This window comes from Rhinolophus sinicus, linkage group LG10 (assembly GCF_036562045.2).
Source record: "Rhinolophus sinicus isolate RSC01 linkage group LG10, ASM3656204v1, whole genome shotgun sequence".
NCBI classification, from domain to species: domain Eukaryota; kingdom Metazoa; phylum Chordata; class Mammalia; order Chiroptera; family Rhinolophidae; genus Rhinolophus; species Rhinolophus sinicus.
This window is the reverse complement of record NC_133759.1, coordinates 105,909,296-105,937,067: the sequence shown is the minus strand read 5'-3', so window position 1 is coordinate 105,937,067 and position 27,772 is coordinate 105,909,296. Positions and strand designations below refer to the sequence as shown.

General features: G+C 38.9%; 1 protein-coding gene across 4 annotated transcripts in view; it reads right to left on the bottom strand.

The window, feature by feature from the left end:
* Positions 1-22,813, bottom strand: part of CPEB4 (cytoplasmic polyadenylation element binding protein 4) — a 55,869-nt gene extending 33,056 nt beyond the window's left edge. For all 4 annotated transcript variants that reach the window (XM_019741467.2, XM_019741476.2, XM_019741485.2 and 1 more), the window contains exons 1-2: positions 21,487-22,813; positions 5,432-5,513 (exon numbers count right to left, since the gene is read on the bottom strand). In XM_019741467.2, the coding sequence (XP_019597026.2) occupies positions 5,432-5,513; positions 21,487-22,611 (1,207 nt within the window). In that variant the 5' untranslated portion in view covers positions 22,612-22,813. The remainder of the gene's footprint in view (positions 1-5,431; positions 5,514-21,486) is intronic.
* Between the last annotated feature and the right edge of the window lie 4,959 nt (positions 22,814-27,772).

Sequence of the window (27,772 nt, the reverse complement as noted above, 5' to 3'; positions counted from 1 at the left end):
TCTTTAAAATAGTGACTGCAATTGGAATATGTGACTGCAATTTGGAATACAGGAATATTAATAGCGGATCAAAGGAAAATGTAAGGTTTCCTGGTTATTATTTATGGCATCTTTTTTCAAGTAGCACTAACATCATTCTCCTACTGTAAAGATACAAAATTTAAATAATTATCCCAATAGTCACTCTCTTACTGAGACATAAAAAATCTTATATAAAATTAATTAAACAGGCTTTGTGCACTAAACTTTCAAATGAGCCTCATGATCTTCTAGAGAGATTATTATGAATTGTTTTGCTAAGCAACGAAGAAAAGAGGCACAGATGGAATTTTCACTTGCCCTCTCACTGATGCATTTATTTCAAACCCACAGCAATGAAATACAGAGGGGGAAAGGGCATCCCAATTTAATGTGTAAATAAATAAAGAAAAATATATCAAAAGTATTTTAAAATGCAAGGTCATGATACCTTCGGCAGTTAGGAATTAAATACAGAGCATTTTTGAAGCCGATCCAGCCCTTAAATTCTTATTAAATGAACGCATGAAGCAAGTGAGGCAGTAATGTCTAACTGTATAATGTACTCCCACTACTGACGACATACGCAAAAGGTTTCTTGGGCACTCTGGGGATGGGTAAAAGATTGTCACTTTAAATAACTTGCTTTTCTGAATGCAGTCATTACTGCTTACATTCTAATTAAGTATTTTAAATGTCTGACACTCGAGGGGTTGGGATGGATGTGTTGAGGTCCCCCTTTCAAAAACTGAAAGCAAGATACACTCTATAACAATATGAAGAGAAAAAGACTCCAATTTCACAATGCTCTGGGGAAAAAGAAGATGATGTTCTAACTCGTAATTTAGTTAATTAATATCTGAAGGACAACTACAATGTTTTGACAATTTACAGATTGCCTTTATTCTCAATAATTTTGCTGTCTCATTTAGCTTTCTAGAGAAATGAAGCAAATTGGATATTAAACTATTTTCATATATAGCATATAAAATACTCGACCACTTTTATGAAATTGTGGATGGTTCTACTCCGTTTGACATCTGCTAAGTTTCAAGTGCTGTTTTCTGTTTCTTTATTCCAGTGCTTTCTCCCTCTGCCTCCAGTCCACAAACTACTGCTTTTTGGTTGGTATCTATATTCCTTCATTCCCTTCACACACAGGAAAGATAAAAAGGCTCCTTAATTTTCAAAGGTCTTTCCTACTATCTACTGAATGTAATGCCGCTTCATGAATCTATTTATTTGTGTCCAACCTGTGCTTCAGAAGCCTGAAAACAGACATACGCACATGTGGCTTTCCCCTGGTTCATGCCTTGCCATGACTAAACAGTAAGTCCCAATTTTACAGACAAGCGAAAACACAAATAACAGTAAGATACAATATTCCCCAAACAATCATCTGAGCATCTACAAGAGTAAAAGACTTTCCTGTCTAGGGGAAGAAAACACTTGATAAGCCTAATAATATTTAGTAATGCACACCTGGAAGATCAAAATTCAAATTCGGTTTATAGCTCGGGCTCTTGGCTTATAAGACTGGGTGGGAAAGAAAATAAAGTTGGTCTTTGGAGAGGAGCGTCTGTGGATTGTCACTGGCTTTGGTTATACAGAAGGCGACACAATTTCACAGATGAAAATAACATACAGACACGCCAGCTGATCAGAGAAAGGACATGGAGATAAAGTAGAGGGATAAAGTAGAGGGACCCTCTTCCTTCCCAAAAGCTAAACCTCTGCACATGGAGAAAATATTAGCCTTAAAATTCTTAGAAGAACTGTATTTAAATAAACTGTAAAATAAAATTAATATAAATTATGAAATGAAGGTTAGGTACTCCTTTTGCACTTTTGTTAAAATATTTAAAAAATAAATAAAAGGTTTCCAAAAGTCAGTTGCAATCAATAACACATTTATACAGAAACTCAAAAAGTATATTTGAATGTTTCTAGGCATATTAAGCATTTTGCCATCTGTTGATGGCAAAAATAAAAATTTTAAACCCCATTATGTTAAGGAAGATTTCTTTTTCCCCAAAAGGGAAAGGTAAATTCAGTTTTCTGTTTTCTTTTTTAAATTTTAGCAAGTAATATAGCCATATCAATTCACTGAACTTGTAGTTCTTGTATCAATTTTAGGCTTTATTATTTAAATACATACATACAAATAGCATTTCTATGAGGAACCGCAAATGAAAGATAAAAATAAATGAGGCCATTCGTAATATATTTTATGAAGTTATTTTTAAGATAAAATGAACCCAAATATAGAATTTGCCTTCATATGATGGAGTCTTATTAAAACAACTCTCAAATTAGTTCTTTTAATTAAATTTTTACACTTTTTTTCTGAGAGGCATATTATTCTCTATTAGTCTCATAGAATTAATGCCCATTTTCTGTTTTCTCCGTTTCTAAAGATGCAGAGCACGTGGAGAGGCAATTTCTCTTCAAAGTGGACAGTCAGGTTTTATATACTTATTTTAAAAGGACAATACGTTACTTTTTAAAAAAAGATATTCAACTTTTATTATCACTTTAAACAAAACCTCACAAAACAAGCAGAACCACTGTTAAAAGCAGGCCTAGTTTTCCTAACAGCTGTCTAAATCAGAAGAGAGTTGCCGAGAAATAAAGTATTCCCCCGAGCAAATCTACATTTTGGCAGTGCTAGACTACAGTGATATAAAGTTCATTATCTTGGTTAAAAAAATATATATGTCAAGCATAACTATAATCTGGCATGTTAGGACCATAACTCATCTGTGAATTCTTTATTGCTCTTTGAAGGAAAATATATACAAAGTTCAATTAATATATTGTCACCTTGGCACTTCAACTTAAATTGAAACTGGCTTTCTCATTTGATAAGCATGAGAACAGACTTAATAGACGTTTAGTAATAATCCATATCATTTATTGAGTGTCATTTATGAACGAGGCAGCATGCTGGGTTTTATAGATACATCATGTCATTTAATCTTCACAAACTGTGGTGGCAGAGTGGCAATTTAAATCCAGATCTATCTGACTCCCAAACCCTTGGTCTTTCCATTCTGCCATATTTCCTCTTATAAACCACAATTTTATAAAACCTTTATATTCCCAGACTATGCCAATCAGATTTAATTTTTTTCGGTCATCAGACTTAACTTTTGGTTATCCCTGCAGAATCAGGTTGAAGAAACTTAATAATTTAGGTAAAAATTGGTAAGAGGAAATTAGAAAGGGAATATAAAGGCAGAACGTTACACAAACATTCAACAATAAGAGAGAAGAAACAGACCTGAGAGAGATGTCCTTACTATGTCTGAGAAACCACGGAAATGCTACTGTTATCCTGAGGATAACGTGTGCAAGTTCTTATACCTGACTGAGGACTAATCAGAGCCTTGCATCTTAGAGCATCACATAATCAATTGTTTTCACCTGCTGCTGTTTGTAAACTGTGCTCTCTCTAATACAAGAACAAGTACATATCAAGAAAAATGATTTCTAATTATTTATTATCCCTAGTATCTAGTATATAAGATGCTCTCAAAAAAAAAAGTTGCTGGAGTCAAATACATTAAGAATAAACAAATGTCCGTTAACTTCTTTTTCTGTACTTAACGTTTAATTTTGAAATAATTATAGATTTACAGCAAGTTGCAAAAAGTGGTACAGATAGTCCCATGTACCCTTTATCCGGTGTCCCTAAATGGTAACATCTTACATAACTACTGGGGGTGCCAAAAAAATGTATACACATGACTTGTATTAATCTTTTGTTATCAGTATATATTGAGTATTACACTTTTAATACAGTTTTTTCCTTTCTTAAAATCTGTACACATTTTCTGGGGCACTCCGTATGGTACAAAGCCAGGAAATTGACATTGGTACAATCCACAGACCTTATTCAGATTTCTCCTTTAGCTACTTTTTAAGAGTGTGCAGTTTTTTCTGGTGCTAGAAAGGGCCTTAGACTCTCCTCATTTTTCTGATGAGAAAACGAGAAGAAGGGTCAAAGAGGCTGAAGGACGACCCACGATCCAAAGTCCGAGTGCTAAGAGGTGGGACAAGCAGAGCCAGACGGTCTCTGAGGGAGAGAGGGATCCCCTCTCAGACACAGAGTCGGCATCCAAATTAGTCAACCAGCAGAATTCTGTGAGGACATCAGTCAAAACCTTCAAAAGAATCTTATTTCAAAGTTACCTCATCAGATGGATGCATATTTTTTCATATATTTTTCATATATACTCCAGACACCAAAAAGCTTTCCTCATTAAAAAATTAACCACTATTCATTTGTTGAAAAATATTTAGCTTTACTATATCAGTAATATGATAAACCAAACTCAAGGAAAAACTGGACCAGGCTGGTCACCACTTGAAGCAGCCGGCTGCCTTGCCACCTTTGACCCCAGTGCAAGCTGTGTCTGGCACAAAGCAGGCTCATAAACATTGAATGAATGAATGAATGAATGAATGCATGAATGAATGAATGCATGAAATGAACGAACAGATAAATGAAGCACGAATAACTTAAGTGAAATGATTAAATATACCAAACAACACAAATTTTTTTTAAAAAGTGCTTTCAAGTAAAATATGATTCTTGTGCAAAAGTATTTTATGGGGTAGTTTTCACAAAATCAGAGCTGGAAGAACCCTTAGAAAATATCTAGTCTGGTCATTCTCAACCCTGGCTACACATGAGCATCAATAGATACATTAAAAAATAACATGTCAAGCCCCACCCACACATGGGACAGGGCCCAGGCATCTGTCTTTTATTTTTAAAGCTCCCCATTGTAAGTTCCATATTGTAAAAGTGATTCTAAATCCCTTGTTAGAAAGATGAAGAAACTGAGGCCTACTCGAACTTAAATGTCTTATTCATGATCACACAGCTAGTCAGTCACAGAATTGGGGCCAGAATCCGGGTAGGAATAGCACTGTTCTTTACTTAACATAATACATAGGAAATATTTCAAAAACCACAAAACTTCATTTTAACTTTGAAACTTGGCCATTTAACAAAATGTGAACTAGGACAAAAAACTATCAACATTTGAACTCTTCCCAGTGTATAGTCACTGTCATGAGTGGACAGACAAGATTTTAGTCACTAAGCAGGTCTTACCTGAGATATAAGGAAAGGATATGTATGATCCAGGTCTTTCCCGTTACCTGCCCACCGTAAGCAATTAGTAAGTACTCTTATAGTTCTCTTAATTAATGTTATGATGGGCCTACAGTGGATGCCTATCGAATATGTTTGATTTTTTAACAAAAAAAGGTACATGCATAAAATTGATGGAAGTAGATACAAAATATGAATCCATAATATTTGCCATATTGTTCATCAGATTACACAAGTAATACATAATTTTAACTGATTAAAATCAAAGAGTTACATTTTTAAAATTACCTTTAATTGAATCGTTTTCAGCTCTCATTATGTCAATGAGTGAACTCTCCAGGGAGTGCATGTCAAACGTCCGGGGGCGATCCTGTAACACAAACAGCCACAGACCACTTTTAAAATAGCTTTTAATTATAAAAGAGGACAATAAGCTACACTGAACGGGACACAGATCAAAAGGGAACCTTCCCTCTCTGCGGAAGGTACACTATTACTACATTTTATTTTTAGCACTTACAAAACACCAAAACCACAAAAGTAAGTGCCCCGGGCTCAGCAAAGAGTGATGTGATTTCTAATAATAATTTCAATAAAAACATTAGTTTTACTAATAAAGGAGAAACAATTACAAATAATTTTACACAGTTAAGGGCATTCAATAAATATAAAATTCATAATCCTCTGCCACTTGCGGTTGCAGTATCTGCCAGAGCTTTCCAAACTGGTCCCAGCCGTGACTGACTAAAATAGCATTTACGCATGCTATTCACAACAGCTATATCTTCCTACAGGACATGGTTTGCAAACAGTCATCAAATGTTTGCAAGACCTCTAGATGGCAAAGTATTCTTCTGCCGTGATTTTTCTGCCATTACAATTAAGGGGAAGAAAGGGTGTGTAGAGAACACTGCTGGTCGCAAGCCTGGCTGGAGTGGGTGAGGAATCCTAAAATACACACTGACCCAACTGCGCTGGCATTCTTCTGGATGAAAAGGACTAGAGATAACTAAATTGAAAGTTTAGCTTGCTAAGTGCAAAGTAGGATACGAAAACATTTTCAGATTCAACTGAAAGCAGTAATGCATGCTTCTGAGTCACCCTGTAAAGCAGCACACAGAGACCACCGCCTGAGTATTGGAGAAAAGGGGCTCCCAGAGGATCTGACAAGCGGTACCTGTAGTCCACAGCCTTCTCTGCAGTGGTATTTTCTCTTGCATTATTTAACTCAAAGCTTTGGCTTTTTAAAAAAATTCACCTAATTTTATTCCTTAAAAAAATGGGGGGGCGGATCTTCCCTTTTCCACTTTCTTAGCTATCATCTTAGAAATTTTAGACTGCTTCTAAGCATGTCCTTTATTCAGGGAGCATTTTTTTGATCAACTTGACTTTTCTCCTCCATCCTTCCATAACACAACTCACGCTGCACTATTATTATACTTCCCTGAAACAGGGACGTCTCCTCACCCCCCGCCCGCAGTAGTCAGTGATGGTCACTGGATGAATTCTTTTATGATACAAGCCTTTTTTAACCCCTGCAACTTGAGGAGTCCAAGGACAGTTCCATTTGGATATAACCTAGTATTTAAAGTAGAGAGTATTACAGGTGTTAGTTACATCATGTTATTCTGCTCTAGGCTGGGACAACACACTCCAGCACATCTTTCTTTCCCAATTTTCCTCCTAATTCTCTCCTCATCATCCTCATCTTCTCAACATGGTCCACAGAGAGGCAGGAAGACTCCTTAGAGTTCTGAAGGCTTGCTGTTCACAAAAGAGACTGTCCTGTTTTTATCCTTCCTCATTGCAAGCACTGAATTAAATCAAATCTCTTTTTGCATATTCTTTCGGAATCAGAGGCATTCTTTTGGAAGCAAAGTGGACTTGAGGCATAACTTGAGAAAGAAGTTACTACAAAGTTCCACCAGCTCATCCTACAGTAGCTGGACTTAGCCTTTTTTCAGCAATCTATGAACCACACCCATACCGGGCCGTCCACTATCTCCACCTCCAGTACAAAACCAGTTTTGGGGGCAGTAATTCTTGGGCTGTTTGCTTCCCACTGGTAGGAAGTGTCTCACATCAAATGTTCCCTGTGTGTATAACTCCAAAGATCACTCGTATATTCATCTCCTCAGCCCACAACACTGCCCAGAGGGCCTGACGTGGCAGGAACTGGCTAGCAGATGATTTCTGTTTCAATATTATTGTTGTCTATGTTGTGCCACGATGTGAAACAGGTTGAGAAGCCTTGACCTACGTTTCTGCATCACTGGGCCTCACACAGGACCTGGCAGGTGGAACGCAGGCATATGTTTGCTAAATCAATGAATGAATGAATTCCTTCAAGCAATTTTTAAATGTTTAAAATATTTCTTCTCTCCTACTTCCTTATCTTAGGTTTGTTTTTACATTTCCCTTTCCCACTATAGAGTTGTAGGTTTTCTTGTGCCAAAATAACTGCAATGCGGTGGGGAGACTCAGCCTTTTTTTTTTTTAACACAACCTTGTGAATTTCCAGAACTTGGATTTTGCCGATCACTGAAGGACAACAGCACCAACAAGCAGCAGTGGATAAAGAATATTACACAGTGTTTTTCGGTTTGTTTTATGACAGCTGTTTCCACTATGTAAAGAAGTCTCCCGTTTACCTGTAAGTTGCTAACTGTGGTACTGAAGTTTAGCGAAGCCACGTCATACTCCTCCCCCCGCCCCAGTATATTTCCTGGAACACGAAGATTTTTGTTAAAATAACAACCACTGACTTCTAATTGGTGGAGTATATTAAAACTAGAGTCCTAAAAGAAATTTAAAATTTTCAGTAATGCTTTATGGGACTTAAAAAAAAAGCCCTTCTATTCTTTATTTACACTTATTTAATTTACAAGGAAAGTCGGTACTTTGCTTTCATTTGTCATGATTTCATACAAGGGTGACACATAAATTACCAATATACAAACTGGTCTTGATCTCAGCTGCAATGTGTTGAGAATTTTCAGGCGCTAGGACTCAGAAGCAAACGGTCTAACAGATGGCTGACGCTCACTGAGAACGAGGTCCAGGACCCAATGGCACAGTAGCCCACCCGGGCCTGTCCTGGCCTAACATGTACTCCTCCCCACAATCCGACCTTATCAGCAACTAACATTATCATAAACTACTTTACATTTGTATAACACCATTTCTTATGATGCTTTGGTAATTCAAAGAGTTCAACAACCACACATTTTGTCAAATAAATATTCTGCTCTCAGAGAGGGTCTCAAGTTGATCATTGCTTGATTTACTCCCTCTCACTGATCTTTTCTGTTTGTATGGAACCTCTAATTTAAAAAAAAAAAAAATCAAATGTAAGTGTCTGTGCCATTAGGAAGTAGGTAGAGGAGTAGATACAAATTTAAAAACCCAAGGAATCAGAACAGCACAAAGCTGGCTTTCTAACCCAACAAAGTGTCAACTCAAGAGTGCTGTGATTTACATAGTTCATTTTTCAATTTGGCCTTTTTTGATTGCTTCTTGGGCCAAATATCATAACCACTGATGTATTTTCTAGGACCCACTTCCCAGAAAGTAAACTAACTGTAAGAAGCCTTGTTAAATGGCAGTTCTTCTTGCTTGAACTTGAGCTGATGACCAAAACATGACCATTAGCAGAAATCAATGGAATGGGCATTAGACATTCGGAAGCCCCAGCTCTGCCACTTGGCATGTCATGTGAACTTGGGACTTTCATCCTCTTGACCGCATTCCTGATCTGAAAAAGGAAAGAATTTGGTTCGATCTCTAATGTTCCCTTCTCAGCTCCAAAATACGTTTGTAGTCTAGCTTTCCAATATCCTTAGTTTCTGCTCTTCCAAGATTTACAGTTTAACTTACGGTGATTATTATGGCAGGAACCAAAAATGTGAATGAGAATGACTAATCAAAGTGTATCACTTTTTGCCCACAAAAAGGGGGGGGTTGTCAATGACAGCTTAATGAATAAAAAGCTTTTTAAAAAATCTACTTCAAACAATTCATTGAAGGGGGATGTCCTGATCTCTGAAAAAAAGGTCAGAGAATCTATTATAAAACAAAAAACTCTGACAACTCTATTTGCTTCAACCCACCATTACTAGATTTACAGCTATAAACCTCTTGGTAACCGACAGGGAGAAAAGGTAGAAAAGCAGAACTACCTTTATTGGGCATCTACTTAGTAGATGCTTTACTAATACTGTCTTATTTCATCCTCAAACCTCCTCATCAGTTAGACTGTATTATTCACCACTTAATGACAAGAACTAAGACTGAGGAAGAGTCAGTTTACTGCACAGACAGGTCACTGCATAGTTCAGTGGCTCAGTCAGGATTCAAGCCCAAGTTTCACTCCAAATCCGGCGATGCTTCCCTGGGTAGGGTCACGGTCATGGCAGTCAAAGGACCACACTAATTACGACACACATTTGAATAAATGAAACACTCTGCTGTAAGAGTCCAAGGGGCAGGAATGTGCTCACTAGGGCCCAGAAAACAGTACGCACTCAAATGTCACTCAATAAATGAAAGAAAGAACAAAATGTATGTATAAGAGTAATATAGGATGATATCAGAGATACTAAAATATAAGAGAAAGAGAAGCCTTATTTTCCTTTTCTCTGTTGAGATGACAGATAGATGTGGTGCACAAATGAGTGACCTATCACAAATGTTATCTTTAGGTTATCTACTGCCAACTGCAGGAGTAGAAGTGGTAGTAACAGTAATAGTAATAATAAAACCAGCAGCTAACATTTACCTAGCTCTAATGCTTTACATGTCTAATCTTACTGATTACTCACAAAATCCTATACAATTAGGGATGTTCAGTTATTATCCCATTTCACAGATGAACAAACTGAAGCTCAGAGTGATAAATAGCTTTATCAATAGCAGATAAGTGGAGATGGAAGAATCTGAAGGAGGAACCAGGCCTTCTGACTCTAGAACATGTGAGCTTAATCATGAATGAAACTTGAACAATTATATCCAACGCTCAGCAAAGCAAACTCGATTACAATGCTTAGACCTCATTTTATTTTGTAATTTTAATTGTTATATTTAATATATTGAGTTGCATGTCATTAACTAATTGGTTTCAGTTTCTGTCATCTCTACTTCACAGGACAATTTCTAAAGGAAAAATCATAGAAGTTACTATGAACATCAAAGTTCATAAAAAATAACTTCCTGAAAGAACAAATTAGTATTTCCAAGAGCAGGACCCATCCTTTTATTCCACACCTGAACAGTCCTGACTGTCACGGCAATACAGAGAGACCTACGTCAGCATATAACTGATGACATGACGTGGCTTTTCATAACACTCCAGAAGCAGCCACAAGAAGCATGAACCTCTTGGTCTATTACGATCAGAAAGAACTAGGTTGCAATTAGGCCACAAATCGAAATCATCATTCGTGGTTTTTGGTTTGGGTTTTTTTTTTTTTGTTAACATTCAGATGGATAATCTAAGCCAGTGTTTCTCATACTTGAGACGACATCAGCGCCCTCAGGAGGTCTTGCCAAAACATGGATTACTGGGTCCACCCCCAAAGCTTCTCTTTCAGTAGCTCTGGGCAGGGTCCAAGGATTCATAGGTCCAACAAATTTGCAAGTTAAGCCAAGAACCACACTTGGAGGATCACTGAATGGAGCCGTTCCATTCAACAGGTCAACTTCATTAGGTGCTTGGGGCTGTGATGTGTGGCTTATATCCTGGTTGGCCAGTCATGCTACAGCCCAGCTTGAATATTCTACACGAACCGTTTTAAGGTTTCCTTATAAAGAGAAGGGCTTTGTTCTCAAAACCTGAAACAAAGCCGTCTGTTCCAAGCTTTAAGGTTGTAACTTGGAAAAAAATTACAATCAAGTTCAATTTCAACCAATCAACCCCCCTGACCACTACATTATTGCTTCTTTCCTTTTATACTTGAGTTCATATGTTTAAGCATTACTAGACTGGGACTAAATCACAAAATGTAATTAATTGAATGTAACCACATTAAGAAGCAAAGCCAAACTTCAGCTCCTCCCTTTATCCATTCCCTTCCTATAAAGACAGACATTGCTCTGATTGCCACTTGTCAGACCACTGTGGACCTGTATCAGCCTATGGAAGTTTCTCTTTCTGGCTTAAATTTTCCCGGTGAAGAAAGGAAAGGAAAACATTTTGTTTTGAAAGTAAAGTGTATGCCAGTGTGTCAAATATGTGCCAAAATAAACAAGAAGTTATATATGACAGTAAAGCTCATAGTTAATCAAAGGTAACTATGGGAGTTTTAATCCAAGATTTTCCAAGGTGTAAATATTCTTCTTGGATTAAATATTTAAGTCCACGGCCATCAAAAGTTGACTACGTAAGTCAACTTGGAAGATCTCACTTCCCGATGACCCACACGTCCTGGTGCAGGCACAAGTCCCTTTCCCCGTGTCCCCCTAGCACGCTGACATCCCACATGACAGTAACAAGCCTTCTTACAGCGGTGTCCCCACTGGACTACAAACGCCACTCATCTCCATGGTCACACACTGTGGCGTACGTGTAGCCCACAGTAAGTCCATCATCATCACCGTCAATATGCAAGTGGCTAACATGTTCCTCCTGGCTCTGTGTTGTGTGTCTCACATGAATCATGTATCATTTACATAAATTAGTTCCTCAAAACCATCATGTGGAGTGGGAACTATTATCATCCCCATTTTAGGCAGATGAAGTGATGAGAAGTTAATATTAATAATTGCCCTCAAAGTCACAGTAAGTGGAGAAGTCTGACTTGAGAGCAGAAGCTCAGAAAAGTGGTCCATTTCAATGAACCTTGTCATGACCTACACATGTCAATCTATTACCACCTGCAAGGCATGGGATCTTTCATTGTACACAGGGCCTGAATTCAGAGAACTGTCAGAGGACGAAGTCAAAGAGGTAAGTATCTGCACATTTGGTAGCTTCTCATCTTTCCCAGCAGGTTCCCTCTTCGGTCAGTGCTTTCTCATGATGACTATTTTATAATGAAGGCAAGGGGTCTTACAGATCTTAGACTACCAAGCGCTCCCTGATAGAACAATAAACTATAGCGGAATGAATGAATGTCTCTGGTGTATCACCCTGATTATATCAGTAGCTCCATTACCTCCCTGGTGAAGTGACGCATCAGCTCTCTCCAGAAGGCCTTGGAGAAAAGTTTCTTTCATTCCACCTTCACTAAATAAACCTCACTTGTTTTGAGCATTAGAAATCCTTAAAGTGGCAAACATTTCTTGTCACCACTTAACTGTACTGAAAACACGAACCGGCATGTTCTAGACTTGATGACTCGGTTCCTGGATCGATAGACTCCTTCTTCTTGTTGACCATTTGGTTATTCTCACCTTGCCCAGCAGACAAGTAATTAAAATCGATTCCAAGACCTGCATTTAAATCACCACTTACTAGACAAGCGATCTTGACACTGCAGCGTCTCTGAACCGTGGTTTCATCAGCAAAAAGAGGATAACACCCCATTTAAAAACTGTGGTGAGGAGAAATGAGATAAGGTACGTGACAACCTGTGCACGACGCCTGGCTATTAGCAGACCTTTTCAATAAACATTCCATCTGCCCCTTCTCTCTGGTGCGATGTATAAGAACCTGAAACCAACATTTTAAATTAGGTGTTGTTTATATCTGAATAATTTGGCTGTGCTGTGATATTTCCCATTTTAATAGATCATCAAAACGAACCGAAACCTATAAACCCAAAAATACCCGTATATGATTTCTTGTACCTAATAAGCTATCCAGGGCAAAGGTCATTAAATAAAGTAGGTAAACACTACGCATGTTCATCCCTAAGGAATGATGGAATGAGCACCCTCTGGCCATTTGTGTCAGAATGGTCACCCAAATGCACACACACTCTGTTCCTAAACTGAGGCTTGTGTCCTGTCACCCATGACATCTCTTCTCTTTAGCCTTGACAGGAATTGTCAAAAAGCAGCCTGTGCCCAGCGCCAGGCTTCCTTAGCCCTCACAGCTCCCCCCCCCACCCCGCTCCCCAATCCTTAATTCTCCCGAGTCTCCTGAGCAGAAGGCATTTCAATACTCAGGCACCAAGCAAGAGGTCACCGGACGGCACACTTCATGAGGAGAAGGAACATGCTCCCCTTGGCCATGAACTCCCAGCCATGAGCCACTGAAAGAAAGCATCGAACATCTGTGGTTGAAAGAAAGAGATGAAAAAGTTTGATGCAGTCCAAAGGCCTGCAAAAGACCCCAAACCTCTACATTCCTCTTAAAAACAAAAACAGACAAACAAAAATAAAACCAAAATGCTCTGTCTTGTCCTGTTCCATCTCCTTTCAAGGATCCTTCCCACAAGTCCACAGAAGACCGAACCTGGGGGAAGGCTGAGACTGGGAGAGGAAAACTGGCCAATCTCCTCCCAGATTTGGGTCACGGGCTGATGTTTTGGTGCTTTTGCTAGATCTCTCTCTTTTTTCCTTTCTATTCTTTTTTTTTTTTTTTTATGGCCACGTGACCCCAGCATCTTTCTCGGCCCAGGAGGGAGGACACAAGGCCAACAGTGGTTTCCTTCCAGACTAGCACCAGCCTGAGTGGTGAAACAGGCTGAGCGGGTGCAACAGAAATGTGGGGCTTGCTTCAGTTACTATCTTTCTTCTAAAAACAACTAGAATAAACATTTTCATGTTTTTAAGGGGGAAAAAAGGCTCCTTATCTTTTAGAGACACACACTAAACCATAGATGAAATGATACAATACCTGGAAACTGCTTCAAAATAACATGAAAAGGGGAGAGAGGGTTAGGAATATAGAAGAGGATCGTCCAAGAGCTACTCCAGGTGAAACCTGGTGACAGGTACATCGGGGTCTGCTGAATATGTACTATCTACTACTGAATATATTTAAATTTTTCCATAATAAGAAATTTTAAATACGTGGGGGGAACCTTACCAAAAGAGGGAAAAAATACCAAAACAGTTGGTCACTAAATTTTTCAGCAGTGTTCAAGAAAATGAGAGCATCATCTAAGCTGATTTCCACTATTATTTAACTACAGTGACTTTATTTAAAAAAAATAGTAGTTCAGTTTATAAAATTGTTCTTTAAAATCAAGCTCAATTACTACACGCCAGATATACAATGTTTGTCACATTTGGAGAAGTGGTGCTATTTGCAAGATTTTGAATACTTCTATTTGTGACTTGCTTTCTTATAAGAACAGAATCTTTTGGAAGATAAATACTAGACATATTTCATTTCATCCTCAAAAAGACCAGACGAAAGAGGTGACAAAATGAAGGATCAGAAAAGTTGAATAGTTTGCTCCCTAGGTCACATAACTAGTAAGTGGCAAGAGCCATATTTGGAGCCCAGATCTGACTTCCATTGTATAATTAGGAGATTTTTTTTCTGAATAGCAATGTTCTTATCCTGAGTTTTGTTTTGAGGGTTTTTGGTTTCGTTTTATTTTTTTTAAGGTTCTACAGAGAGTAAGATGATAGCTATTTTACTGACTAGCAGTAGATACATTCCTCAAAAACAACTAGAAGAACTATTATTAAAAGTATGTTACATAATATTTAAATATAAATATGGCTCTGAAATGTATAATACTGAGGGATTAACTAACTTAGTTTAGACCTATGATATAATAATGATTGGGATATATCTGGTAAATATTCATCAAATTGAAATTGTTCAATCTAATTACTATACAATAGGAAAAGTACTTGTACAGCTTAAGGCTTTGAACTTGAATAATTCAGTTTGTAAACATGGCAGGGGACCTGTAAATGGCTGATGCAGTTTTTCTTTGACATATAATGGGACCTGCATTCTGCTATCCATAATTTAAAGCTTGCCTTTTGTGATACCATTTTGTCACCAAACTTAAAACGAGAACGTCTGTGTACAAGGAAGCTTGTATAACTGTGTACTTATAAATGTGACCATTAATAAAATATTTAGAAATGCCATTTACACATTGTTTTTGTTATACCTAAATTTGAATCTGTTAGTTTGCCTTAAATAGCTCATGGATTAAAATAAAATGAAATATTTGGGCTAGTTGCTAATTTGTTTGTAATGAGAAAAAAAATACATGTTCGGTATTGTCCAAAGATGATAGCACCGATCAGAAATACATTAAATAAACCAAATCAAAACAATTTTTATGAGCTATCTAGTCCTGTGACTAGACTAACAGAGCAGGTGCTCAATGAATATGAGCTAAATTAATTAAAATATGAAAAACAAAACTCAATTCCAGCATAAAAGCTAATATATACCCAATTCAAATCTATGGTACCTTTTTCTACCTCTTAGCAAAAAAAAAATCACAAATTCTCCATTAAAATATAGACACACACACACACACACACACACACACACACACGTTCTACATTTCTTATAATAACAATTGTAAGCAAAATCTTTCAAATACTGAAGATACAGGCTACCAATACTAATGAAAGTTTAGGTATACATACAACTATAAAATTTCTTTTCAAGAAAATTAACAATTGTGCTAAATGTTTTATCTATCTTGTGTTGCATCTAGATTACTCAAACGAAGTCCTCTGAGGAATAAAGCGTATATAATAAGACAAGCAATACTAAGGACCCGTTCCAGCCTTTCACAGATGCCCAAGCTATATTTGTAATTATGAAACCACAGTTTCATAATTTTACTCAATATTAGAAATCCATATTTTAAATTAAACAAAAAATTTAAGCTGCCTAATATGGCCACATACTTAAGGTCCCTCACAATATCCTTCACTGTTAGGTATTATTATCTTGATGAAGTACAGTCTTCCTGAATTTAAGCAATTTGCTCAAGGTCACACAGTTAATTACAGTTCAGAGTCAAACTTAAGTCTGGATCCAGAGTCTGTGCTGCACTCTACTACATTTTTGGACACACAAAATAGCTTTTCTCAGTAATTATTCAAGTTTCATCTTCAGAAACAGATTAAAAATAGGATCTACACATTTATCTTTCTATCTACTAAGAATTTTCTGAAAACCTGAAAGTGGAACTCCTTCTGTTTCAAGAACTTAAAATGTGATGAGAATCTACACTAAATTTGAAGTTAAAAACTATACATTGCTATAAAACATACCTTAATTATACCTTAATTATATATTGCTATAAAATATACCTTAATTTCTGCAAGAGCAAATTTCTTTGAACAATTAAATATAAAATGAGTTTTGTCAGGAAAACTTAAAATGAATGCTCAAGCTATGGGCTCCCTCCCTGACTTTAAGAGAAACACATTACACACATTATCTTGTCTGTGATGGGAACCAAAACCAAGGTACAAAAGAGTGCTGAAAAATGTGATAATGGATCTTCAAGCTTATTTTCTTTATAACAAGACAGAGAAAAGTCATAAGAAAAATAAATTTATACTGTAAAATTCAAACTAGGCTTATGTTAACTTTAAGACTACTTTTCCATCCCTTTCTCATGAACACCAACAAGGATTGTTCTCAAAAGCATAAACTCATAAACTAAGTAAATAGCATCTTTCTAGTTGCAACTAGCAACAACCACATTCACTAGACTTGCAATAAACAGATTTTTCCTGAGAGATGTCAGAACAATGTGTTGATCATATTCCACGGCTTCTCTGAAGACAACAACAACAAAAATAATCAAAAAACTCTACCCCACCCAAATTCTACTCCATGAGAAAAGCAATGAGACCTAGTTAAAAGGCTTTCTACAAAAAGGCATAAAATTGTTTCTGGTTGGCTTTTCCCAAAGTTCTTCCAGTATTTAAATTCTGCTGGAGCCAGAACCATCCAACCCATACTCTCCAGTTAAAAAATTAGTTTCCCCTCTTCTAATATAAATAAATACAAAGTCAAAGACAATGTTTCTTATGCAAAGATCCCTCTTGGGACTATATTAAAAAACAAAAAATGTAATAAGGTTGTACTTTAGGCAATTTAATAATTCACCATGACTTTCAGAACTGAAGCAATGCAGTAAACTTTGTTTTCAAATATGACGTATAATTTGAAGGCTCAATAAACTGACAACACAAGGAGAGTTACTGAAGTGACGTGAATTATTTGCCTGGTTAAGACAACTTAACAAATCCATGGTGACTGTGTCTAAAGTAAGAGCACATGATCTCTAGGTCCTAAAATGTGTCCCTATCAACCAAATTTCAGTATCATCTTTGTGACAGATTTTTGCCCCTTTCTTTTCCTGCCTACTTCCTGGTTCTTGGCTAAATGAGGTGTGAGCATAACCGAGCTGAAGACAGGAGAGTACCAGAATATATACCACACTAGTCTTCTTTACTTTCCTGTAAGGACAGAAGACGGAAGCACCCCTCCAGAGAAGTGCTATAGTCCAATGTAATTACTGGCCGGTGCCTCCAATGTATTATTTGGTTTGGACATCAGGATTCCAGGATGTGCTTGTCAGGATGGGGCGGATTTCTCCCTTCCCTCCTTAATGTAAAGGTCAAATCATGCCTTTAGTCACATGAATGTGGACCTTGTTTCTTCATTTTGAAATTGGGACAATAAAACTAAACCTCAGAGGGCTGCGAAATCCCACATAGGAAGTGAGAGAACATGTGAAAGCACTAGCTCAGTGCCTGATATATAGTATGTGCTAAAAACAAAAAAATATTGACTTGAATACTAAGTTTAACATTTCAATGTTGACAAATAAATATATTGTATTATTTCCCACTTTCCATGGTAACATTTCTATAAAATGTTATCTATAATCAGCTTTTGATCATCAGGTATGTTATTCACTGTAAGATGTTTCCTCTCATCTTACATGCTTCTGGGAGGCGTTCCCTCCATCCCTCTCATCTATATTATGTCTTTGTGAAGCGGCACTGCCATATTAGTGGTTAAGAACCAAATTTTATCTGTTAATAATAATAATGATAATAACAATAATTTCTACCTTATATGACAGTTGAATGAATTAAATGAGTATATACATGTAAAACACTTAGAATATCGTAAGCATGTTAGCTATCATTAAATATGTATTAGTTTACTTGTATCTGAAAACTGAATTTTAGGCTTGTTATCTGAATTCACATAATGAAAACTTCAAGCTTAACCAAAATAACTTAGAAACAAATTTTAATACAAAAAAATCCAAACTATAATGAATGGCTTGTTGTATCAGTTATTTAGAGGATTATTCACATATTTGAAATCTTTGCTCCTGCTCCATAATATTAATAAAAAATGGTAAGATTGCTAAAAAAAAAAAAAAAACTAATTAAAAATGTTAGCACTCATTTTAATTCACTGTATGTACCCACACCTGCATTCAACAAATGTAAAAAGCATTCTGATTCACTTCAAATTAAAATAAACATTGCCCAGTATTAGTTATATTTCAGGTAAATTGTTTCCTTTTAATATAACAATACCATGTTACCCTTTGATTGGATACTAATATTATAATGTCGCTATGTAAGCTCTAGCCTATAATTTCTGTGGTAAATTTCAAGATCTCTTATAACTAAGGAATTTTTTTTTAATAGCAATTGAAATTGAATTACTAATATCTATACACCTCCCTAAAATGAACAGTGCTCAAGGTAATACATTTAAATAAGATAGCAGTGTTTTTAAAAAGAAAAAAAGAAAGAGTGGACTGTGATAGTAGTTTAAATTTCACAGTGGCTTGCTTTAGGATCAAAAGGAATTTAGGAATCACCTAGGTCACCCCCTACATTTTATGAAGAAACTGAGCCCCCCACTCCCTACCCCAATGTAATACTGACAGGGCCAAGACCACAGACAGCTCTCCCGGCTCCCAGGCAAATGAATGTTCGTTTAGGTTTTTTTCATATCAAATTTAACCAAGTCATATCAGCTCAGAACTATTTAATTTTTGTGCCAAAAAATTAATTTAAAAGAATAATTGTTAAAACACACACACAATTACGTTCATTTAAGTAGGCACCACAGCAGTTTACTAAGTTCTTATGACATTTTCAAAACCCAATTAGGAATTTCTCATCATAAAGATTTTTTCAAATCATTTATTTTTATTGACTTTCAAATCACCCTAATGCTAGCGCTCAATCTCTCCTCTCTCTCTCTCTCTCTCTCTCTCTCTCTCTCCCCCCCACAACCCCCCCAAGAAATGGTGGGGACAGTGAGCAGAAACCAACCACTCACTTTCCAATCTAATCCGACCATATGTGAGCCAGGTGTACTGACTCATCCTGTTTTCCATCCCTAGCAAAATAGACAACAATTCTAAGGGAAGAGTTAGTTTCTAACAACATCTTTTACTATCAATTTTAGTCTATTTTATTATTATGTCATAAACTAGCTTAATCTCTAAAGAAACCATCTGATTGAAAAGATATCACAGGTTAAATACATCCATTAGCCCCCATAAAAATATTAATCATGTGCATACATGTATAGTTTATTCATCTTCTGAATTTTTTATTTTTCCCAAAGCAAACCTTTAGCAAAAGTAACTGAGAATGGAAGAATAAACCATGAGGTCACATAAATTTATTCCATCAATGTATAGTAGGAAAATAAAAAAGAATAGTGTATTCAATTCTCAGCCAATCTTAATCTAGTTAAAATGTATAAAATGCCATTGTAGATTTTTAAAATTAGCAATATAGAATAACTCATAAAAACCATCTTTGCATTAAATTTCCCTTAAATTTATGTTCAAAGGAATATCAAAAGTACTTCTTAAAAACAGATTTCATGGGATTGTCAGTGTTTTAAACATCCTTTTACCTGACCAATAAAACACAATAATTGCTCTCTTCAGTTTGAGTAAAATCCCTTTATATATATATCATACATACATATATATATATATCATACATACATATATATATATACATACATACATATATATATATGTATATGTATGTATGATCCAAAACTTAATTTAACCAAACATTTTAAGATACATCTAAAAATTGCACCTGAATCCTTAGATGAAGGATATTAAATTCCTTGGAATGACACAGTGTTTTCTTGGCAAACTTCCCCTACCAGTAAGTAAACCATTAATTAAAACAGATAATTCTGCTTGTGCTGACATCACATTTGGGGACATTGCAACTATTTATAATCTGTTTTAGCCCTTGCAGAAAGAACTCTAAAATAAAGCACATGTGTAGGTATACACATGTATGTATACAGATATATTTTTAATCCTCGTTTTTTTCAACCTAGAGTTTACTCTTATCAGCTGTGTAGCTCTTGGACAAGTTATTATAGCTTTCTGATACTCAATTGTTCTCCTCTGTAAAATGGGATGATAACAGAACTTACCTGGTGGGGTTGTTGTGAGGACTGATTCAATGTTAGCTTACTAATCCACATAAATTTCCTAAACACATATAAATGATCATACCCCAAAAGTATACAAATTTAGTAGGGCATCTGTAGTCCAATTAACTATGAAATTTCCCTTTATCTTGCATCTATCCACTAGACTGGCAGCTGATTAATTCAAAAACATCAAACAATGTGACTTGCAGAATAAGAATACACCAGTGGCAAGAAAGACAAGTGATTTTCGCCTGGATCTATTTTTAGGCATGGTTTAATTATCTACACCCCTAGTGCTAACACTGGAAAATAAACAAATGGGTGAAAGACATCATAAAAGAGTCACTCTGAGATCTACAGTTTCATAGTATTCAAAAAGAAATGGGGATGAAGACAACATTTAGATCATTTCTTTAGCAGTCCTTACTGACACAGGGCAGGCCAGAATTTGCAAGACGTTTAAGAGGAAATTGATGAATTCAGACTGTTCAGACCCAGGGTTCAGAGAGGTTCCAGGTTTAAACATAACCAGTGAGAAAACTATAATCCAAGAGTTGGTTTTCAGTGACTCAGTACCATTTCTTTGGTTAGAGTTACTGCATATGGGCAGAAAATGCTCATCAGTTTCCACAATGAAAGGTATTTACTTCTATATATTATTCACTCTCAGCTAAATAAATAGGGAAACACCAACCGATTCTCTTGTCAGGCTAGAAAGGTACTACAGTTAATAATTATGACATCACTAGCTACCTGGTACTCATAATTATGCCAGTTTATACAGTTATCTAGGGGAAGATTACAATTAGAAATTTGCCAAAGAAACAGATGAATATTTTATTTCAAATTACACTCTTCTCCTGCCAGAATAACGTCTGGTGATTAACTTAAATTCTAAGAAGAGCTCTGATATGAACATAGACAATTCCAACTCTCTTAGTTAAATAGATATTACACCATACCATTTCCTTATTCGTCTCAATCTATTAGTGGAACATAATCTTACCGGAAAAGGAAAAATGTTGTCAGCCCTGTTCAAGCTATCTTCCATCCAGGGTTTGGGAGCAAAGGCAGAGCTGGGGCGAGCGTACTTCTGCAGCTGAATATGATTGCTTGCAAAATTTTTCTTCAAAGGCGAGATGGAGTTCAGGGGTGTTATTCCTCCATTTAGCCCTCTGCGGTGATCCCGGCCTTGGGAACCTCCCCAGCCACCATATCCGCCACCTCCAGGGCTCCAGGAAGAAGAGGGTGTAGGAGAGGGACTCTGGTAGCTGCTCCAAGGAGAAGGAGGTTTGTTCAGATTATTCGCCAAATGAGGCAGCTGGTTAAAAGCAGCATTTCTATGTGTGAAAGGTGGGGGGTGGGGACTGGCAGGAGACCTCCTTTGCTGCTGATGCTGGCTGTGATGATGCTGGAAATGAGGGTGATGAGGGTGGTGCTGTGAGAGAGGCCCGATTTGAGGGGAGAAGCTGCCTCCGAAGCCAGGGCTGACATGATGGGGAAAATTTTGAAACAACAGAGCACCGTTATTAGCCGAAGCAGCCGGGACCCCTCCCTGGTGAAAGAAACTGGCATCTTCGTTGATGATTGTAGAGGAAGAAGGTGCGATCGCTGCTGACCAGTTACTGAAACCAGTAAGAGATGACGCACTGGATGTCAAGGGTTGGGTGGAAGTACCTAGCCCAGTGGCTTCTTGATAATCAAACCCTGTCAACACTGGCGATTCGATTCTGATTTTCTCCTTCCCATTGCCATTTTCTGAAGAATTGTCCCCTTGGTTTTCTTCCGATTTTGCCTTCTCAGTTTCAGGCAGTATTCCAGCTTCCTGACCTGGACTGGGGGAGAGCTGCTGCTTTTCCAAAGGGTCTTGCTGTTCCTGTTGCTGACTTTTTGCTTTTTCTGACCCCAAGATCTCATCCTGAATGTTGTGGGTAGCTGGGGCAGGGAAGAGCCAAGCTGACCCGGCACTGCTGCCATTGGCAGCTGTGTTATTATTTATAAAAGCAGCAGGGCTGGGGGTGGCATTTTGGTGATGGTGTGGAGGCTGCACATGTGGATGGAATCGGACTGGAAAAGCAGATTTATTCCCAGTATTGCTTTGCACTAGCACTCCAAACCCGTAATCCCCCATTTATTATTTTTACGAGCAGAATCTTAACAATAAAAAACGACAACTTGATGTCTCACGCCTTTGTATCCTCTACCCCAAATTTAAGTTGTTTGTTTGAAATGTCTTATGTATAGCTAGCTCAAAGATCGCAGCTTATCACTTTAAATAGTTTTGATTTGGAATTCTGGTCTCCGAAAGAAAGAAAAAAATAACTGAAAAAAAAAAAAAATCTCTTAAAACATGAACATGAATCCAACCGGGCTTATTTCTAGGAGGGAATAAAAACAAAGAGGGTAAAAATCAAGTCTTTGGTTAGTAAAATAGGCGCTTTCTTTTTCCAAAAGAAAATGTACATGAAGGACAAAAACACAGCTTCTCTATGGATGTAGAAGAATAAGCATTGCGCGAAGTAAAAATATATATAGATGTATATATATATAATTTAACAATCACATATGGTCTTCCTCAGCAGTTTAGATTCACTCACATAAAAATTAGAATAGGGCTAAGGGGAGAACACGTTCTCTTCTTGGCAGCTTGGTTAAAAAAAAAAATCAGGAATAATTTAAGAACATTATATATTATATATTTATATATATAGATTATATTAGGTTATCTGGGGTGGGCGGTGAATTCCTGGTTGCGGGGGGGAAATCAGCGTTGACTAATGGGAGGATGATGGCAGGGAGGTCTCTGCTGTGCCTGGTCCTGTTTCTGCTCCTTCCCGGGGCGCAGTTTTGGCCTCTGGGGCTTCTCCTGAGGCTCTGGGTGCAGATCTTGCCGCGGTCGCTGTTCTCGGGCTCCCCCCGGCCTCCTCTCCCCCATGAAATGGGTTGGGAACACTCGTGTCTCCCTCTGAGGGGGGTCGCGACCAGGAGGGATTAGAGAGACTCGACGAGGGCGAGCCGGCGGCCTGGGGGCGCGGGGACCAAGGGGGCGACCTGGAAGGTCCAGCGGTTACGGCCTCTTCCCCTCTCTGCGGCTCCGGGGTTTTTTTCCCTCATGGGACCCAGGGGCGGTTGGTTCAGTTCTCAGTTCGATTCTCCGCAGAGGGGGAAAAAGAGGGGAAAAAGGAAACACCCACTAGTGTAGTTATCCTGAAAGAGAAGGGCCTCCCCCCTGTTCGCTCTCTCTCTTTTTTCCCCAAGATTTTGTTTTTAAAAAACTATAATTTAGAAGGCTTTTGTTTCTCCTCACGGTTGCTGGGCCGTCGTCGTCGTCGCCGCCGTCGCTTTCCCCTAGTCCCACAGTCCCCGCTGTTGTTGTGGCGAACTCCGCCTGGCTCTTCTTCTTTTCTCCTTCTCCCTCCTCTTCCTCCTCTGCTGTCGCCGCTGTCGCCGCCGCCGCCGCCGCCGCCTCCTCCCGGTGCCCGGGTCCCGCAGCCGCGGCTGAGTCCTTCTCCTCAGGACCTAGCCGAGTGAAATGACAACCAGCTGGAAAGACCGAGAGATACTTCCGGTTCGAAGAGGGAGGGGTGGGGTATCGCGGACACCCCGCCCGCCTGACGAAAGACCAATCAGCTGTTAGTATTTAGGCTGGGCCACGCCCCCCCGCTCAGGTCCCCTCCTAGGAAGGTCGAAAACTTATCTCGAGAGACGCCCCTTCCGTCTGCGCCTCGCCCAGTGAGGCCAGGCGCCTGGAACCCGCTCCCCCACCCAGCGTGAGCGAGGCACGTCGCCATCTTTAGTATGGGCAGAGGCCTCCTTGGCTGTTTATCTCCCTAAACTAGGCTTTGCAGGAGGAGCGTATGGGGACTCACGATAGAGAACGGACTCCGCGAGCACTAAGGAAAAGAGTCTAGGTGTTGGGTAACGGAGTGGCGACCCGAGAAACCGCGGATGAAGCGGACGACTGCCCACAGTAAAGGTGGGTCCCTAGGCGTCACGTGCTTTCGGCCGAGCTCCGCCCTAGAGGGCTCTGGAAGGGGAGGTGGGTCTTCCCAGCAGCTGGGCAGTGCTTAGAACTGCGTATGTTCTTGTCCTGAGTGTAGACCTCGCGCGGGACTCTCCCTTCACCTTCCATTCCACCAGCCCCTACTCCCCCAGCTTGGTTTAGGCTCCGATCTGGTGCGGCTTCCAAGGCACAAACATACAGCTGCCAGGCGCCCATGGCTGAGCCCTCATCTCTATCCTGGTCTAGTCCCCAATACACACTGTACCAGAAGGACATTTCCAAAACGAAAATCTTATTGTGGTCCTCGCCTGCTTAGATCTCGTCTATGGCTGCTTATTACGTCGCCTTAGTCTGGGTTCACGTGTTTCCACCCTGTGCGTAGTGTATCGTAACACCCATCTCCCTCCAAAGGGCCCACACCAAGCTGCTTCAAACATACTCTCAGTGCATTTTTACCTCCCTTTCCTCTCCTCTCCACTTGGAAAACTGTTAGTTTTAGGAATCAGTTCAGAAGCTACTAACGCTGTCTTCTGAATTCTCTCTTAGGGGCACCCATGGCCCTGTGTACATCTCATGCTTGTTTGTCACAATATATTGTAATGGTTGTGTATGTCTGCAGGACCTGTGCTCAACTGTGGGCTCTTGGAGGAGGGGACTTTGCAAGTAGGAGGCATCAATGAATGAGTGCTGAGGAAATGGATGAACAAACCTACCTCACTGAAGTTTTTCCTGAATGACAGTTCCCTTTCCAAATCCGAATTATTTCATTCCTTCCGCCACTTGGTTTGGAGCTCACACCTCAAATTTTCATCATTTGGGTTATTTGCTGCTCAAGGGCATGTCTTGCTCATCTCTGTACCCCACTATGACCACCATCAGGTCTAGGATAGTTAATGCCTTGCTCTCAGCTCAAGCTCTAAAGACGTTGAATAAGTGTTTTCCTTTAGTAGGAAATGGAAAACATCAGTAGAGCCAGAAGTGACTATGGAAGGATTGGGGGGGGCAGGGACAGAGAGAGAGAGAGAGGTCAAAGATCTTTAAGATTAACACGCAGCAGTGACTTTGCCCAGCAGCACTAATAAACATTCTAATGAAGCTGTGGAATATATATTTTACTGAAACTAAAGAAATAGAATAATGATATTCAAAGGCAGGTTCTGTGAAGATAGGGGAAAAGAGCAGAATTACTTTTGGAATACCCTCTTTTCCAAGAGTGCCTAGAAGCTCACTACCAAAAGGCAAGCTAGACAGAAACAAAACCAAGTCCCGAAAGCAGGTTTTATGAAACCCCACCTCTGTTTCAGTATTGGAAAGTGTGCGTGTTTACTTAGAAAGCACCATTGTTTTTTTTAACAGTTAATTGCCGGGTTACATTTTCTCTTTTTGTTAGTTGTTTCATACCCCACGCAAGCCCTGTGCATTTTAAACACTGTTTTCCACCTCCTTTCCCATTTAAGATATTATCATTAACATAAAGTCCATAGTTAACAAGCCACTGTGGTGGGGAGTGGTGAAGCCAGTTCCTCCAATGCAGTGTTACCAAATAAATGCTTTGGAAAGGTCCAGGGCACAAATATGCTTCACTTGAAATCGCTGTATCCTGGCAAAGATTCAGGTGAGCTGACACGGGGGTTGGCCTTCCTGTGACATGTGTCACGGGGTGTGACTTGGATTCTTTTGTGCTGCCAGCCACCTACGTGGACGGGCTGCTGTCCTAGATGACCCCTTGCTGTTTTGATTGGACACACTTCACTTCCCTGTATCAAAACCCTGGCCATGCTGCCAAACAGCTGCCATCTCACACCCTGTGGCTAGGCCGGAGGATTGTCACCTGCGATGCTGGAAAAAGAATAACTTTTCAGAGCTTGCAGGGAAGCTGCAGGGTCCAGAGGCCAGAGAGCTGGGAGTCAGAGACCAAACCTGTGGCCCCAACATAGCCACCAACTCACAGGCACTGGTCCAGTTTGTCTGAATTTCCTTTCGGCCAGAGTGTCATTTCAGTACTAACCCTTAAGCAATAAATGTTCAAAGAAAGTCATTATATTAAAACAAACAACACTAAAGATGGTCCTTTCTTTACATGTCCAAATTGCCTGCTCCTTATTCTTGGAGTATATATATTACTAAAGGAAACCTGTAAGAGTTGATTCATAAGCATCCAACCTCAGACTTCCGTGTGCATTAGTCCCCACAGGAGCCCAACAAATGCAGATTCCCAGGCCCTGCCCCCAAGAATCCTGATTTCGCTTTCTCACAGTCTTTTCGAATAAAGTTATACGATACAAGAGATTTTCTGATAATAATAAAGAGCACAGAAAAGCCAGAATAAGAAGCTAAAAAAAGTTCCTTTCTCTCATAAAAGAAGGTTGGGAGAGTCAATATACGAGTAGGGCTGGTAGGCTACTTTCAAACGTCATCAGAAACCAGGCTCCTTCTATCTCCTCTTTTTCCCACCACAGAATGTAACTTCTACCTTTTGATCTAAGATAGCTGATCAAGCTCCAACCCTCACGTCTGCGTTCTAGATGGAAAGCAGGAGGAAAAGACAGAGGAGGACATAACTCTTCTCTGAGAAGTTTTCAGCTGACGTCCACATCTCTTTCATTGTCCTCCCATTGGCCAGAACTTGGCCATGCGGCCACACCTAATGGCAAAGAGGTTGGGAGTATGGTCTTTATTTCACGTTCAAGTACTCAGTTAAAAGCTGATATTTTATTACCCAAGAAGAAAAGGGGAGGTGGGTATGGGGGATTGGGCACTTCGTCCCAGATTGGTTTCCCTGACTGCCCCTCTCTCTAGCATCTTGTAGATTACTCTCTTTTAATTACTGCTGGTTGTCAGTGCTAGTTTCTAGAGCGCAAAAGTTGTATCTGATTTATCTTTGTGTCTCCAGTAGCCAGCAGAAGGTCTGGCATTGAACAGAGTGAGGACATGTTTATTAAATGAACAAATGAGTGTTCATGGCCCCGTAGGTAGTTGAGAGCCTTTTGGAGCTACCAACTCTCAATGGCTAAAATGGCAGCGATAAGTTGGAGGAAAGAGGACTACCTTTAGAATCTACCAGCCTGAATTTGAATCCCAGCTCTGCCACTTCCTGTTGTGCAGCCCCAGGCATCACCTCTACAAGTCTCTGCTTCCTCATAGGTAAAATGTGAATGATATTTCCTCCCGCGCTAGGTTGGTAAATTACCTGAGATACATGAGAAGAGCTGGGCTCATAGGAGATTTTTTTAAGTGTCAGCTCCTTATTAATATATTAAGTGCAGAGAACTACTTCACGGATGTCTTT